This window comes from Pagrus pagrus (assembly GCF_965226575.1).
Source record: "Pagrus pagrus genome assembly, chromosome: 6".
Classification (NCBI taxonomy): Eukaryota; Metazoa; Chordata; class Actinopteri; order Spariformes; family Sparidae; genus Pagrus; species Pagrus pagrus.
In genome coordinates this window covers 11,817,602-11,834,515 of record NC_140190.1, presented here as the reverse complement: position 1 = coordinate 11,834,515, position 16,914 = coordinate 11,817,602, and the positions used below count along the sequence as shown (strand labels likewise).

Below are 16,914 nucleotides of genomic sequence, written 5' to 3'. Positions count from 1 at the left end.
GGCCGTTCACTCACACGACAACCGCCTTTTGTGGGTCTGAAAAACGCAAACTTTTGAAACTGAGTGGAGTTCAGTCTTTTGAAAACGCCGCCCCCGCTGTCTTCATGTAACCAGGCAATACCCAAATCCTCTGACAACCACAGCCCCACTTTGCGCATGTGTATTACGTTTTCTACGGTGGTACCATTGGTGAAAAATAATGGAAATAACATTTTTTCCGATCTATCGAAAATGTCTAATTTAATGACTATTTGTCTTTTTGAAAACCATGACCCATCCCTCCACCTGCTGGCCTTTCATGCATTCTACAGTATTTTCAATCGTTTTTGCAGACTCATGCGCACAACGATCGTTTCCACAACGTTGTCGTGTGAATGACATTTTTCAAAACGCAAACCTTTCCCACTTTTAGTAAAACTGTTATCATTTAAATGGGGCCTAAGTCAAGTCGTTCAGTTGAAACGTTTATTATAATAAAAAAAATGAAGCTCCCTAACCTGTGAGTTGCACAGTTTCAATTTTTATTTTACCCATTCCAATTCAATCTTTTATTTTAAAAGAGGTAGGCAATGCATGGCTTGCAGAGTTAAAGTTAACTGCATTATTATAGCACCATATAGTTTGTATGACTGTAGCAAAGTCCTTGTACAGGTCATGCCGAGCTCTAGCTCTTTTCTATCCATATCTCAATAGGGGGTTGTGGTTTGACAGCTGAATGGGCATCTTGATTGGCTGGTGTCCACAGGGGTAAGCCCATTAAGAGTGGAAGAATGGCAGGGCGGCTGGGTCAAGCAGGATAGATGATAAGAAGAATAAAGTATGAAAGATTAAATAAGAATAGAAAAGAAACTTAAAATGAAATGAAATTAGGTGAAATAGGGTATAATTATGAGAGGGCACGGTGGCTCAGTAGTTAGTACTGCCGCCTCACTGCAACAGAGCCACGTTCAGTCCTCACATGTTTCCTTGTGAAGAGTTTATGTGCTGTTTTTGTTCATTTGGGTTTCCTCTGCCATCTTTAAGTTTGATAAATTCACTCAAGAGACAAGCAAAAGCAGTGTTGGGCACTGTGTAGTCTGCACACATGTATCATTGAGACCGCGTGTTCATTTTTACGACTGATCATTTGTACTAGTTTGTCTCAGCCTTCAACCCAGCGCATCCAAAAAAACTAAATGGATAAAGTATAATTCATGTTTTAATATAAATTCAGGCAGTTAGTGACATTGGCAGTAAGTGCCACAGTGCTGAGGATTGAATTCTTTCTGAAGGAGACAAAGGGTACAACGTTGAATCAATTTCTGGAATATTTTTCAAGATTTTCCAGAAATGGGGGCCGCACATCGGTGTAGTCATTTTATAATTAATGTGCAACAGCTCAAAAGCGATCCTCCACTTGTTCACCGTATCTACTCCTCACAATATTCCTCAAGGACATTAGAGCTAAGAGTGTTGGTTCTGTGGTTTCCTGGCCTTTGGACATGCATCTTCTTATTCACAAATATTGATCATAACATCCTGTTGTGGGAACGATAAACTGCACTGAATTCTCAAATGAAGCGGTTTTCTATTTGAAAACATTACGAGTTTAGCCAGTTTAGCTACTATTTAATATGCACAGACAGGCATGTGGTGCTAAATAGCATGCTTTTCTGCTTCATCAGTGCAATCTTTAGCCTGCAGCTTCTGCCTGCTTGTCTGCCTGCCTAATGCCCGGAGTGGGGCAGCCTGCTGTGCAATGAGAGCCTCTCACTGCACAGTGATTTCTGCGGTGTCAAATATAATTCAACATCCTTTATTAATATACGGTAGGCTTTTAAACCGACTTGATTGATTACATTTACTGCATATATACACCATGTGTTTGTGTGTCTGTGTCTGTGTGTGTACCTGCATGTGTGTGGTGTGCATCTGTTCTCTCTTTCAGGTTGCGCCTTCGTCAAGTTCTCCACACATACCGAGGCTCAGTCTGCAATCAGTGCCCTCCACGGCAGCCAGACCATGCCAGTGAGTACAGCTCCCTCCCTCACATATAAAAAACACAGAAACATACACACACCAGGCAACATCCATCACGTACAATCACAATAGCTATGTGCGGTCCATCACTCTGGATTCAGAGCTTTTAACTCCAGGTTTTGACCCCCAACTTCAAGGTTTTAATCAACGTACAGAAAAAGTGCAAGTATCCTCATAAATATTCCAGCTTTAAAAGCAGATCCGACCAGAAACCTTCTGTCTGTGTAATTAACGTGGTGCTTTTTTTTTTCTTTTTCTTTTTTAAAAAAACATCCAAATCTAATTTCCAGATAAAACTGTTTAGAATGATAATTGAATTTTGGGTGAGTCATCAATCAGTAGTTCTGCTTGCATAATCAGTGAATATAACTCCAGTGTGAGATTACATTTGCTCGTTATATAAGCACACCGTGTCCTCTGAATTCTCTCTGTATTGGATTTACTATGAGCGTAGAAGCTGTACCGCTCATTTGTATGTGCCTCGTGTTTAGGCATGGTCCCTGTATACCTGATGGTGTCAAAATAAAAGCTACTTACTCCGCACTCCAAACCTGAATAGAGTTATTCTCTGTGACATCCGGCAAGCAGACCGAGAGTCACGTCCCATATTATACAGTGGCATGAAGTGTACTCTGCTTTTATCCTCATTTTTGTTTCGGGAACTCTCGCCTCTGAGAAGCAGGGACCCTGAACTCTCTGCCACCCTATCTCACAGATGTCGCGTTTCACTGTATGATTTCATTATTAATGGTTGCCAATGTGTGGCTCAAGAGAGGAGAGCAGAGAGAAGCATGGAAGCCAGCTGTGCCGTTTTGGCGCAACCTCAGAGTCAATCTAAGTGCAAATGACTGCAGGTCATGAGGAAAGACTCTGGATGTCCATTCTCCATAGATACCCTCCGTCTCTGTTGCTCCATCCCCCCTATCTCTGCTAGTTCTCTGCCCTCACTCGTCTCTCTTTGGCAGCCTCTCGGGATATTAGGCAATAGACTTGTTTACTCCACCTTTCACCACATTGGCTGCTGAATTATTCATCTAACTATAAGCAGGGGGCAGAAGGAAGGGGAGGAAGAGTTGGAGAGGGAGTGAAAGATGGGGAGAGAGAGAGGCAAAGGGAGAATGAGTGAATGGACAGGATTTATACCTCCTGCTCTGGTAAATTGATTATAGAAATCTGATCAGCATCTCATATCCTGTGGCTGCTGAAGGAGAGGGCACAGTGTGCCTGCCTCGCTGAGATTAGCGGACCACCGGTGGACAATTACGCCTCAGCAGGACGGTGCTATTCAGAGCAAAGTGTCCATCAATGTAGCCAAGATCCTGGAATAAACCTTGGACCATACATCCTGTGTCCATTTCAGTTAATGTTGATTGCAGTTGAGTCACAGCTGCAAAGCGAAATCATGTACATTGATGGGATGAATGAATAAATAATCGTTCATTTACAACACGTAAATAAAGAAGTAGAACGGAAGAAGAAAGACCATTGACCGCTACAGTAAAGGGTACATACTGAACTTGTTAAGGGCATCCATTGCCTGGCAACTGTTATAAGAAATCGCCTCATAATCCTACTTCTCTAGGGCTAATATAAATGATTAATCGTTCTAATGAACTAAGACAAACTGAGCCAGCATATGTAGATATGTGTGAGCAGATTTGCTACCACACCAAGGCCCTGGCTGTTGAGCAGACTCAGCGAGATGACCATGAATAAAAGCGCAGCCAATAGCGTCGCTAGCTGAGGTGTTGAAGTGCACCGAATATTAACACCGCAACTAACTACAGCAGTTTGATAGATCTACTGCCAACCCCCCAAAGCATGAAGACTGGCTTTAGAGTTTATCAGTGTGCACACACACGCACACATGAATGCATGTGTATGCATACATAAACATCTACAAACAGGAGCACTTTGTGGCGAGCACATTCACATGAGCACACACATGCACACGCACACATGCTTTTTCTATACGGCTCCTCTCTGTGTTTCACTGTCACATGCTCTTACTGCCATGGGCTAGGGTCAAAGGCTTCCTGACTGATGTTATTTTCCAGCTCGGAGGACTTGAGCTGAATACATTTATGTTATTCATGTAGAGGGGGAGTGGGCGTTTTGTATGTGCTGTATATGTGAATTGGGAGGGAAAGAGAAAATCAGCATGGAGTGTGTAGCACGAATGTGGAGAGAATCTCTGCATGTATGGACGGCAAGAACTGACAAAAAAGAAAAAAGAAATAATGAATGAAAAATGAATATGCCATCAAATGCCCAAAAATAATATTAAGAACAAATGTAGGTGATAGTTAATTTATGAAATATGATGTCAATAAACATAATTTTATCTTGCTTTTGTATTTATTTAACTTTGAATTAATTCCCCATTAGTCACTAATCCCCATATCCATGTACTTTCCCATTTATTTATTTATTTGTATGTCTGTTTGTTTTTGTGTTACTTTCCCTCTGCATTTTTCCCATTTTATTTCCACAAACTTACGTCTGCATTTGCTTTTTACATTTCTCTATGCATCTCTGCTTTATCATGCAAATGAGGGGGCTGCCATTCAAAATGTGACATGGGGTCAACTTTCCATCCATTTGCTCTCCTAATGCAGAGGGAAAATAGAACAACATTGAATAATGAATGAATTGATAATTGAATGCAAAGGTTAAAAAAATTAAAACATTTTATAAATTAATAAATGCCTACATTTTTTATTGGTTGGTTGGTCAGTCAGCAGGATTACACAAAAACCACAGGACAGATTTCCACGGGTCTCGGTCCAGAATAGACCCCGTTACCTTTATGTCCAGATCTGGATAAAGGGATGGATCCAGAAATGTTTTCTTGCTTTCTTGAATATTGTGAAACATTTTCGTTAATTTTCTCAGGGAATAATGCATGGAAGAGCTTAGTCTTTTCTCAGCTGCTACATGGTAAGTAAATATGGATATAAACCTGCAACTACCACCAATGTGCAGCTGAGATAATGGGAGTTCAGTAGGGAGATAACAGACAACGTTTTTTGGGCAAGGCTTGATCAAATTAAAGGGGAGCATTAGGCCTTGGTTAGGGTTAGGCTAGCTAGCATTTTAATATTTTTTTGTTTTCTGTCTTGTCTGCTTTGATTTTTGCAGCTTTGGTCCTCTGTATGTGTGTACATAAATGACGGTCAGTGCATTAAAAATAACACATTTATGAATGCATACGTTCGTCGGAGCATACTGTATATTCCTCCATGTATTCATCTGTGGACATTTGTGAGAGACACCAAATGAAAAATGATCTGCCAATAGCTAACTACGACATAATGTCACTGCATGAACGATGATAGCAAGATAGTGTAAGTGTATTATAGGAGCGCATCGGCAGGTCTCATTTTTAGACCTTGGCTCGATCTCCATCACGCCCTAACCCGCCATATTTCAAGTATCCAGACCTCTGCCTCCCAAACTACCATCCCTCAGCCTCCTTCAGCTATTACACACATACACACTCGCACACACTGCCACAGTTCAGGATATGAGTGGCTCAATTAAACATTTAAACGCTAGAGCTGTAGAGCAAATTGCTGGGATTCAGCAGGGCCGTGTAGGAAGTAAGTCCCGGGACAGAGTTACAGCGAGACGAGAGGCAGGTGTGGGTCAGGTCCGTAGAGCCGTGCTGATTTTTTCACTCCGTATCCGCGTCGGCTCAGCCTGGGTTTGAGGGCTGTTTCAGCTGACACAGGGCCTGAGATGGAAACACAGGAGCAGGATGATAGAAGGATAAGAGCAGAACAAAGGAAAGCAAATGAGGTGAAGTTTTCATAGAAGAGAGAGCTGGGTGATTGAGAGCGAAGAGAAAAGAGGGTTAAAAGAAAAAAGCATCCAAATGTGATTCCACAGTTGCTGGATCTTCTTTATTACTACAGACCAAGAACTCACATGCAAGTCAGATGAGTCTCAACAAGGCAGATTGTTTTAATGCACAGATCAATATGTCACTGCCTCAAATAATAATCCAACGATAGGCAAAAAGCAGCAGATACTATGTGCTCGTAAAAATAAAAAAACAGTAATGATCTCATTGTGTATTTAATGAGATGCAGAGTTTTAATGTCAGCATCTTACAAGGATGACAGATCTTTGTGTTGCCACTCATTAAACAATGCTCTGCCTTTATATTTTTAAGTTAATGTTTATTGTTTAAGACCTGTCATTTCCCCCACCACTGTTTTCTGCACAGGCTATTTACATTCTAATAACAACATATATTACAGTCATCCATTATTTTACCAACCAAGCTGAAAGAGGATGTATATTTGTATGATTTCATGGCTGGCAATGCCTTATTAGCTCAATAGTAGCGCACAAAGGACATAAATTGTAAGCTGTATACTGTAGCATCTAACTATTTAAAAAACAGAAAAAAGAGTGTGGTCAGGTCACACAATGTCTAAGTATTTTTGGACTATGTTTCTGTTTTTGCTGTGAAATGGTTTAATGAGTATGGCTAAATTAGGAGTGTGTATATGTGTGTGTGTGTGTGTTCATAGTACTAAAAAGGAGCCGAGGAGGTTGATCGACAGGCAGACACACAGACAGAATACATCACTTAGTTCGGTTTCTTAGTCTGTTGCTCTTCGTGTAATGGAACAATCCACCACGGACCGAGGGGGAAGCGGCAGTGAAGGGAAAGCAGGGACAGTTAACAAGAGAGGGAGGGAGAGAGGGAAAGTGCGCTGCAAACCGTAAACAGCTGTTTGTATGCACGTCTCCCTGCTGATTTTGAGTGATTATTATGAATGCTCTGAAATAAATAATGCTTTATTTGTGATGACAGTTTTACTTTTTGTTTAGTTTTAACTGCTCGCCCCCAGGCGTTTTTCTTGTGCTTTCCCTGACTTTATATTTCCTCCTGACCAGCGGGACGCCAGCCTCTCTGTTTTCTGGGTACTCCTGATTATAAATTGCGTGCTGGACATAGCACTGAGTGGGGGCACAACAGATAACTCATAACTCTCAATGTTACTGAGGGAAATTTGTTTTATATATAGGTATATTTTATATTCTGTAGGTATATGAAAAGTACCATAGCCACAAAACTGTTGTCCAGAGAAGGGGAAGCCCTCTGGTCGAACACATTGCGACTTCTTAAATATGTAAAATTGTTTTTTAATCTGTCGTGAGGATAATTAACGGAATATGATATATTCTCATCACAAGAGGCAGTTTTTATTTTGCAAGCAGTGATGAAAAAATGTAAGGATGGTAAACTTGAGATGTATCTCTTATTTTTTTTTTGGTTTTGTGCTAGCAGTTGAATGGACTGAATCATAGCGTGACTTACCCATGCAGAGTGAGATACCATTAAGGTGTTCACCAGGTGACACTTAGAACTACTTGGACACTGCAGAAGATCAGTCTAATGCAAGCCAGCATATGTTCAAAGTTAAAGAAGTGTGGAATATGTAGCCGGGTGTGCAGTTTGGACAGGCACCAAGCCTCTTTGGCAATGAGAGCAAACTATAAAGAGGCAGACTTTCCTTTTGGTCCTGAATCTCTGTGGTGCCTTTTTCTTATCCCCCTTGTTTAACTCCCCTTCCGTCAGTGGCTCTCTAGGCAGCTGGGAGCCGCCTGGTGGGGGGATACTGCTCACACTTGGCAGCTTAAAAATTTAATGAGACTTTTACTTCACACTTCATCCTCCTCTCTTTATAGCGATGGAGATTCTGCTCACTGATATCCTGAAAGGCCTAACTGGGCAAACCTGGGAGATAAACAAATGTGGCAAGGGATGCTTAGCCGACAAGCCATATGATTCAGGTGTCCTGAGGAGAAGCAGTGGGGGGTGGGCAAAGTCAGCGTATGGACCTCCTTGAAAAAAGGTTTGCAGAGAGTGGGGAAATACATGCAAAGGTATAAAAGAGAATGGCACAAGGCCTCTTATACAACCAGACAGGACACTCCAGTCTAGTACTAGTTGGAAAAGAGCTCGACTGCAGTGTTCCAACTTAACATCCTCAGATTATAAAACTCAGCCTTCCCCAAAAATTATAGAAGCAGAGCAGGAACACGTTCTCCTCATTATCAAAGAGGGTAGGGTTTTAATAGCTTTTTTTTTTTTTTTTAACTGTGAGAGGGAGTTGAAATATTCAATATGTACTAACACAACTCCTCTGTATGCTGGTGCTGCACTGCCCTGTCCTGGACTCTCCCAAAGTTAAATCTCATAATAAAGTTAATGATGCAGATAGTAAAAAAAGCTGGACTGATGCACGACAGACGAACCTTAAACCTGCAACAGAGAAAACAGTTCACATTCAGAGGTGGTCAGGGACGCATGTGTTAGACACACGTGTCCTGGGCCAAATTGGAGGGCCGCCTACACAACTGGCGCCCTCCAAGAAGCCACAACGACAATCATAATGCATTAAACGCTGTCTGAATTCCATTTGGTTTACTGTAAAGTAAATGACATATTGGGGCTCTTTTAACCTGCCAATATTAGCAGCAGACATTTGTGAACGCACTCTGTTTCAGCTAACCATTGATGTAATAACAGCGATATCCCAGACTCCCTTAACAAATCGTGTGATTTTAAGAGTTGTACCATGAGGAGGAACATAAAAAACTTTATTCTACATCATTGATGCCTTCTTGTAAATTTGGCAATAAATGTAAAACATGAAGGTGTGTCTTTCATTGTACAAAGTGTCAGTTTGTCGCACCATTGCTGTAAAAACCTGCCTGCTTCCGTTTCTGAAGTGCGTTGAATGGTTTATGGATGGTAGAACCAAATGTGAACAGCCCCGAAGTTAATCCTTAAGTGGTTCTTAATGTATGAGGTGTTATTTAAGAGATTAACAAACGGAAAGATTATGTTGCTCTATCTCTTGTTTCTGTCCTGTTTGTTGTAGAAACACACACAGCGCTCGATAATCAGCAAAAGTGTTGCTCGATTGTTGCCGGATGGCGCATACAGTAGGAAACACAACAATTAGTCAGTCAGCTGGCCAGAGTACAGTCGTCAGCCAGCTTGACAGTCTGACAATTAGTCTGTCAGCCAGTTAGCAACCATCTAGCCGACTAGCCTGCCAGTCATTCAATCACAGAACTAACTAGACAGTCAGCCCTTTAGTCAGACAGCCAACTACCCAACTGGCCACTCACCTACAATCCTTCAAACCTGTGATTCAACCAGCGAACAAGCCAGGAGGAGAGGGCTCGGGGGGGTTATCGAGAAAAGTGGGGAGAATGGAAAGGGAAGGGAAAGGTAGAGGATAAAATCTATATGCTACAGTCGAAGGATCCAGTGCCTGTCTTTAAACATCTCTTGCTATCTGTGGATGTCTTTATTAGCAGAACTCCTGGGACCTCAGGAAAGGAGAAATGCGAACAAAGGAAAAAAGAAGCTTTAATGTGTTATGTAATAAAAACAATAACATAACTAGAAGTACAGTTGCAATTTCTGACTGCTAGTCCAACACAACTCCTGATCCAACCAAACCAAGAAAATACCCTTTTAGCCCTTTCAACAGCCCAACCCCCAACCCTTCAATCCAGACACCTCGCCAGTCACCACTGTTATTGACAATCTTGCATCAATTTCAGGGGGCCCCTTATCGTGACTGACACACAACCTTTCTACACTGTCAGATCAGAGTAATATTTCGGCCTTTTATGTGGATCGATGGGCCAGTTTGGGGGCGCAGAGGGGAGGAGAGGCGGAGCACACAAAAGGTCAACTGTAGCGCTAAATCATTTGAAGATTCTTAATGAAGGGTGTGTGGCAGACACACCTGCTGTTTCATTATTGGGCTGCAGGAAGAGGTAATAGTGTTGATAAGGGGATGGATAGCCGGAGCCACGGAAAGGAAGGGGGAGGCAAAAACAGGACAGGATGAGAGAAATTGCCGTAAAAAGCAACATTTTCTTTGAAGAACACTTTCACCAAGGTCAATAGGAACCACTGCCAATTGTAGCTCTTATTTCAAATGATTGTACATCAAAGATCTTTTAACCTTAACTGTAGGAAGGAGCACCAAGGTTACGTATATGCACTGTACCATCAGGGGTAAGCTGGGGGGGGGAATAAAGTATTTATGTCAGGCACAGTGCAGCTGCTTTGTCCCGAGTGACTTTGTACATATGTTAAACAATGATTGAAGGAACGGACGGTTTCTGTCTGCAGTGCACATCTGCCTTCAGAGCTGTTCACTCAATAAGTAGAATATTTTTATTCTTCACGTACCTCTGTTAGGTTCATGTTTATGTATGCCAGCTACGAAATAAGGAGGCAGGAATCTCTGCAAAAATACAAATGTGTAATGATAATGCATGTAGGAAGCCCCCCAGAAAAAAACCCCGACATGCAATTAGAGGAACTCACTAGATATTGATGTTAACAGCGGTTGTTCTTGCTAATGAACACGGCATACAAAAAAAAAAATCTGAAATAATAACCAATAACATTCTTCATGCTCTCTTATTTATTTATAAACCTTTTGTTAGTGGCTGTCTCAAAGTCATTTCAATCAACATTCACAGAGGCAAATTCTTCCTGAAGTGGTTTGAAGCCTTTTTGGGGATGAGATGTTGTAAGACTGTGACCCTGCTGTTGACTGAGTGTTGGCGGTTAAAGGTACTTGCAGTAAGTGAGGTTAAGTGTCCAAGCTCTTTGCTTCCTCTAATTTTCTGTTCTCTTTCCCCCCCTCAGGGTGCTTCCTCCAGCTTGGTGGTCAAGTTTGCCGACACAGACAAGGAGCGCACCATCAGACGTATGCAGCAGATGGTCGGGCAGTTTGGCATCTTTAACCCAGCCATCGCACTTCCCTTCAGCACCTACAGCTCTTACGCACATGCGGTGAGTTGGAAAAGACACATGTAGCACAACGACAAAATGGAAAATGAATAATTTTTAAATACAAACCTACCTTTCCAGCATTAAACGGCAGGCAAAGTTTGCAACTAGCTGGTAAACATAATGGAGAATTTAGCAACTAAAGAACCAGATATTTCCACCAGGAGTTCGTGGAGAACAAACATGAGCAAAAAATTGGGCTCCATTCATTCATCAGTGGCCAGAAACACTCAAAATGAATCCTAATATTGCTCCATGTAAGCTAGCCCGACCCACCAGATGTAGACTGTGGGTGCCATGCCATTGGCCGACTATTTCTGATGGCATTCTCCGCCCCTTATGATATCTGCCTGATACCGTTTCTACAGGAAACAACAACAACCTCCAAGCTAGCAACCTGCATGCTAAAAGTGGCAAGTTACCCTAACCCTGACCTGGTTGCTAAAACGACAAACGCAAACAAGTTTTTAGTTTTTACCTTTTCTTTTGGGGATTTAGCCTAAATTCTAATGCCATGTCTTGTCTCCATACATGCAAATATTCCTCCAAAAAAAGTTACCCCAACAATTCAGGGACACTGTCGCTGAAACCTGGGCTGCCTGACACGATTATGATTTGATTTAAAGGAGTGCAAACAGGCCAGAGCATTTTTTACCCTATACCAGAATAATAACGAGCACAGCCAGACGTTGCTCTGTGCAGATAGGTCTGGCTATGATAGACCAGTGCCATATCAACCTAAAAGGTAATAAATAATATGTCAGTGTTGTGTTTAGAGCTTGTTTTTGCTGCCCCCAAGTGGACAAAAAATCTGTTCATGTGGATTTAAATGTCTGAATCTCAAGTCTTTTATTCCACCAACCAAATGTGACCCTTATGTGCAGAATTTGAACATTTCTAACCTGGGAGCCCTCCAGTGGTAAAATCAAGCCCCTCACAGTAAGATGAATGGAATAAAAGCAACGCATGCTGCACCAACCTTCATGAGGATTGTCTTTCTGGACAAAAAAACACCAACCACAAAACTCACCCAATCGCAATCAGTTGAAAGATCACATAAAAAGGTGGCTTTTAACAAGTATCTTGATATTGTTGTGACTGCAGCAAGTGATGCTGTCCCCGTGTTTGCTAATTAGCACTGTACACATCATTTGTGTTTGACCTGTAATCCCCTTCAGGTAGTTCGGTGTACTCCTGAAGTGGAACCAAAGATGTGTCAGAATTCACATCACACATGGGACACAATTAAAAATAAGTCTTAATAAAATGTATTTGCATTAGCTTCACTGTAATTTGGTCCAAATAAGCATTGGATATTCTAACACATCCGCCACTAAAATATACTTTATATTCCAGTAATTTCAGTCCACAGAGAGACTTCTTGTTTTTTCCGTGTCTCCACGTGGTAGACATCTTCATAAATGAAAATTAGCTCAACTATCATCACTTCCATTAACATCACTTCTTCCTCCTCTCCTCCTCTTAAGCAGTGCTGTCATGCCATTACATTCAGGCTTTCGCTACCCAAAGCACGTAGACACACACACATTTAGTTAGCTTGTACCCTCCAACCCCTTCATCAGCTTCCCTCTGCCCTCCTACCCCCACCCACCGTACCCCTCCCCCCCTCAGGGCATGGCACCATACACACACACACACACAGCAGACCCCCGGCTCTTTGATGAGTTCAGACAGCCTATGCAGCCCCTCTCACCATGCGCCCCCTCTACCCTCTATCACACTGCTTCTCTACCCTTCCCTTCTCCCTCCCACTGTCCCTCCCTCTGGGCCCATGAGATGCTTCAGGGGCCACAGTTGACTCAGAATATTCCATGGGCAACTTATCTGCACACAAACTTTCTTCTTCCCTGCTGAGACAGAGCACACACACGCATGCACAACCTACTTGAAGCAGGCTAAAATTAATTTAAGAGGAGCTTTCCATCCAGCACTGCGATAAAAACCTGGGCCCCTGTCACAACACGCTGCATGAATACACATAAACATCTGCAGAGTATTTATTTACAGAGAAGGAGGAACACAAATCCATTTTTTCTGTACTTATTTGGATGTCAAAGTTGTGTATTTTTTTTTTTTGCTGTTTCTAAATGCCAGGATTAATTGTTGACGTTAGCCAGGTCTTGGGGGCTTATCCATTTCCCTCATTTTCACATCACAGCCCTGGGACCCAGTGTGAAATGTGCAAATTGACCATCCCAGAGTAATTGCGAGGCCATCTCTTGTGCTCTCTCCAGTAAAACTCCCACCTTCATTACCATTCATGAAATGCAGCCCTTTCCCAGGAAATGTGGAGAAATGCAAATGTTTAAGGGGTGGTGGAGGCAGTGGCGGTCTGCGGGGAGACCATTGTGCCCCGCTCAGGTTGGCCATGACTCTTATTTACTGTGGCAGAGACCCGTGTCGACTCATACAGACGCACACAGGAGTGTACACACTCGCACGCACCGCACCGCAAATGCTCTTTCTTTCTCCCCCCCGTCTCCTCTCTCTGATACACACATATAATATAACAAAGAGCAGGATGATGCTTGGAAAATTGAGTTCCGAGTGAAAGTAACAAGGGCACAGGGGATACTTCAGCATTAGAGAGAATCAATTACCATTAAATCTAAAGGAGAAATTGCACGTATGTGGTTACTCGACACAAAGATTATACAGCATGAATGATGTTAGTGAAGGTGAAATTCTCCTTGTATTAGTATTATGAATCACAGAGTCTGTGGATGCCATGTACCTGCATATAATGAATTTAGCAAAATAAAGCAAGTCGAATGAGAAACTCGGAGGCAAGACAACCTTGGAGATAAACTCAACTCAACTTTTGATAAAGTAATGAGTGCACAAGAGGCAGTAATGGATTATCAGCGAGGCTCTTGTTTTCATATCTCGCTAAAGACTTATTTAATGAATCCGAATGCTGCTTCGGACTGCTAGGTAGGTAATAATGTGGAATAAGGGGAAATATTAGTTATCTTTAGTGTGGGTGTCCAGCTTGTGCAGCGGTTACGATTACATTACAGTCACTGGTGCTGGCTGCATGCACGTGGTGAGCAGCCTTGATTCGTCTGCAGCCACCGGGAATGCGCTGAAGTGATACGATGAATGTTTCTTTACGGCAAGATAAACTACACATATTCCCCCAAGACGAAAACCTGCAGTGACAGAAAAAGGACTTTATCTGCAAAGACACACAACATGTTCGCCCACTCTCCATATACGCTGGCCAAGAGAGGAGGTGGCACAGTATAGAATACAGATGTGGGGAGAGATGGTATATATAGCTATAACCAGGGAGTACAGTAAATGGTGAATTCAAAGAGCTACCTCTCCACTACAGCAGTGGATAGGATTATAGAGTTGAGCTGACAGCCAGTAAATTGGATTTTAGTCAAACCAGGAGAAGGAGGGGGCTCTGAACACAAATTGGAGGGGCACAACACTGACAACATATGCCAAAAATGAGAAATGTGCCATTTTCACGATAGACACAGACACTGGTGTGCCCTGACAGGAGACATCCTATTTGCAAAAAGGTGATTTCGTAAAACACAAGCGGAGAGAGTGAGATCCCATGTTTCATTCCAGTGTTAGTTGTGAGTGATAATAGTTCGCTGAATGCGAGCAATAAAACCAGCTTTTATTACCTTTTGTATTTCCCCTCCAAGACACAAACATCATATTTGTAAACGATTAGATTTGATTCAAGTCACTTGTCTTCCGCCGTCTCGCAAAGCCCCATCTCTTTTGTGAAGACAGCCATTTTAGCTTGCCTTGGTCTCTTTAGGTGGAGGGCTGCGAGCTGTGTCAGAGGACAAGAGGGTTAGAAGTTTTTAGATTTAAAGGCACCTCCAGCACTGTGTCCCCCCACCCCCCATCACCTCCCTAAAAGATGCATTAAACTGAGTGTGAGATAGATAAATGAGAGGAGAGAAAATGGTTTAACTTGGTGCTAATGGTGACAATGTGTGGGTGGATGAGAGGGAGGATGATGACTGTAAACTCACATTAGGAAACATCTCCCCCTGTTGGAGGGACTCACATTCAAACAGAGCAACACAGCACACATGAGAAATGATGGTAACAGATTACTGCATCATTTGCCAGTGCTGTAAAGTGCCTGCACACATACACATATGAGTGTGTGTGTGTGTGTGCGTGGGTGTGTGTGTGTGTGTGTGACCTGGTTTAGCTGTATTATACTTGTGAGGACTGGCTCTGCACACACGCATGTATGCACACAACAAAGAGCATCAGATGAAAAAACCTATTAAAATCTTTCAGTGGAAACACAGCCTGCTAGCATGGGGAAGTGACAAATGAGGCCCTTGAGCTTCAGTCTTCTGTCTTCGGTCTTTTAGCTCACCTCATTGACCTACCGTCTCCCTCTCTCTCTCATCTTTCTCAACCTTTCTCACCCTCTCTCTCTTCGTCTTTGCCTCTCTTTGTCTCTCTCTCCCCCCCTCTCCCTCCATTCCCGGCTGGTTGGGCTATAAGGGGTCACATGTGACAGTGCCGAGAGTCAGCGAGTCACAGAGCAGCGCTACTGAGATAATTGCCATGTGATAAAGAGGTGATTGCCTGCTGGCACCAGGGGAGAGTAATGCCATCAGGTTGCAATAAAAAAGCAGATGTCTGACACTAAATGAATGCTGCTGGATCCCGGGCAACTTTCTTTTTGCTCCCTTTCATCTCACGCGCTTCTCTTTTGTCCTCCTTGTTTCTGTCTGCCTTTTCTTCCCTCTTTTCAAGAGGAAGCAGAAAAGGTTGCGTCTGTGATGATGAAGACTGCTTCTGCTCGTTCCCCCGCCAAAGACATTTGCTATCTACCGGGGAGTGCATAAATAAAGAAACGGGAATGTCTTTTTGAATATAATGCCTTTGAAATTTTGAAAAAGAAGAAAAACGCATATACATAAGAAAAGTGAAATGGGACGACTTTGAATATCTCTGTCAACATAACCACTCTGCTTTCTTTATTTTATTTTTATTTTTTTTTATCAGAGAGTGTTTGTATTAACCACTGAATTCCAACATAATTACATGGTTGGGTTTCCAATTTTCTGCGTTTTAATTTGAAACGAAGCATCAATGAATGCCAGTGTTGTTATCCATGAAAATCTGACGGATGGCATTAAGGATTGCTTTATCAAAGACAAGCGCTGGGATAGAGGCTAGTATTGTGGAGTTGCTAGCATTCACCCACCACTTCATTTTTACTCCCTCCTGGGTGGTAAGTCCACCAGGCCCACACCGAAAAGGCTGCAAGCTTATTAGAATCAGCCCCAGTCGTCTCCGAAAAGCAGCAAGCGGAGCCCGAGAGAAGACAAAAAAAACAGCGAGTGGTGTGACAGTGTTTGTTCTGTAATACCAGCCCAGTCAGACCCTTCATCCTGAAGTCCAACCCCATTCACATCCTAATAGGGGCGGGCAGTCGCAGCATTGCCAAAGCTAGGGAGCCCCAGATCCTCGAGACCTCTTTGTTTGTTTCTGTGTCATTGCTTTTGTTTGGTTTCTTGTTCCCTTGCTGTCTTTTGCAGCTATGCCCCCTTAAAGGCTCAATTCATCTTATTTGGAAAGGAATGGATGATCCCCATTTGTCACATTGAAATTATGCAAATGACAAAAGGCGTTAATAGATAGCAGTGGCGAGGCATGTGGCTAATGGATGAGATGCCAGCGCTGGGCATTCTACAGCGGGACAGCGGCTTTCAGGTTACCTGACAGGGGCACTGAGGGAAAATAATTGGCTTTTCCGTTGCTGGGTCCCCATGCAAATGCAAGCAGAGTGGCATTCTATACCTCCACTGTCTCACAACATCGTCATTAGCATTAGTGCCAGTGGCGGAGGAGCTTGATTTCTGCTTATACGAGTCGTTCTCAGGCCACGGCCATCAGCAGCTCCCCTGACACATAGCAGCTATGCAGTATTTAACAGATATGGAGACAGGGGTGCAAGGTTGGTCCAGCTGTGTTTGTATTCGTATACCACTGAGGTCTGTCAGGCTACATAGCCCGCAGAAGATGGT

General features: G+C 42.8%; 1 protein-coding gene across 14 annotated transcripts in view; it reads left to right on the top strand.

Moving 5' to 3' along the window:
• The window catches only part of celf5a (cugbp, Elav-like family member 5a), a 192,124-nt gene that overhangs the window by 156,465 nt on the left and 18,745 nt on the right, over window positions 1–16,914 (top strand). For all 14 annotated transcript variants that reach the window (XM_084354973.1, XM_084354975.1, XM_084354977.1 and 11 more), the window contains exons 5-6: window positions 1,928–2,007; window positions 10,724–10,870. In XM_084354973.1, the coding sequence (XP_084211099.1) occupies window positions 1,928–2,007; window positions 10,724–10,870 (227 nt within the window). The remainder of the gene's footprint in view (window positions 1–1,927; window positions 2,008–10,723; window positions 10,871–16,914) is intronic.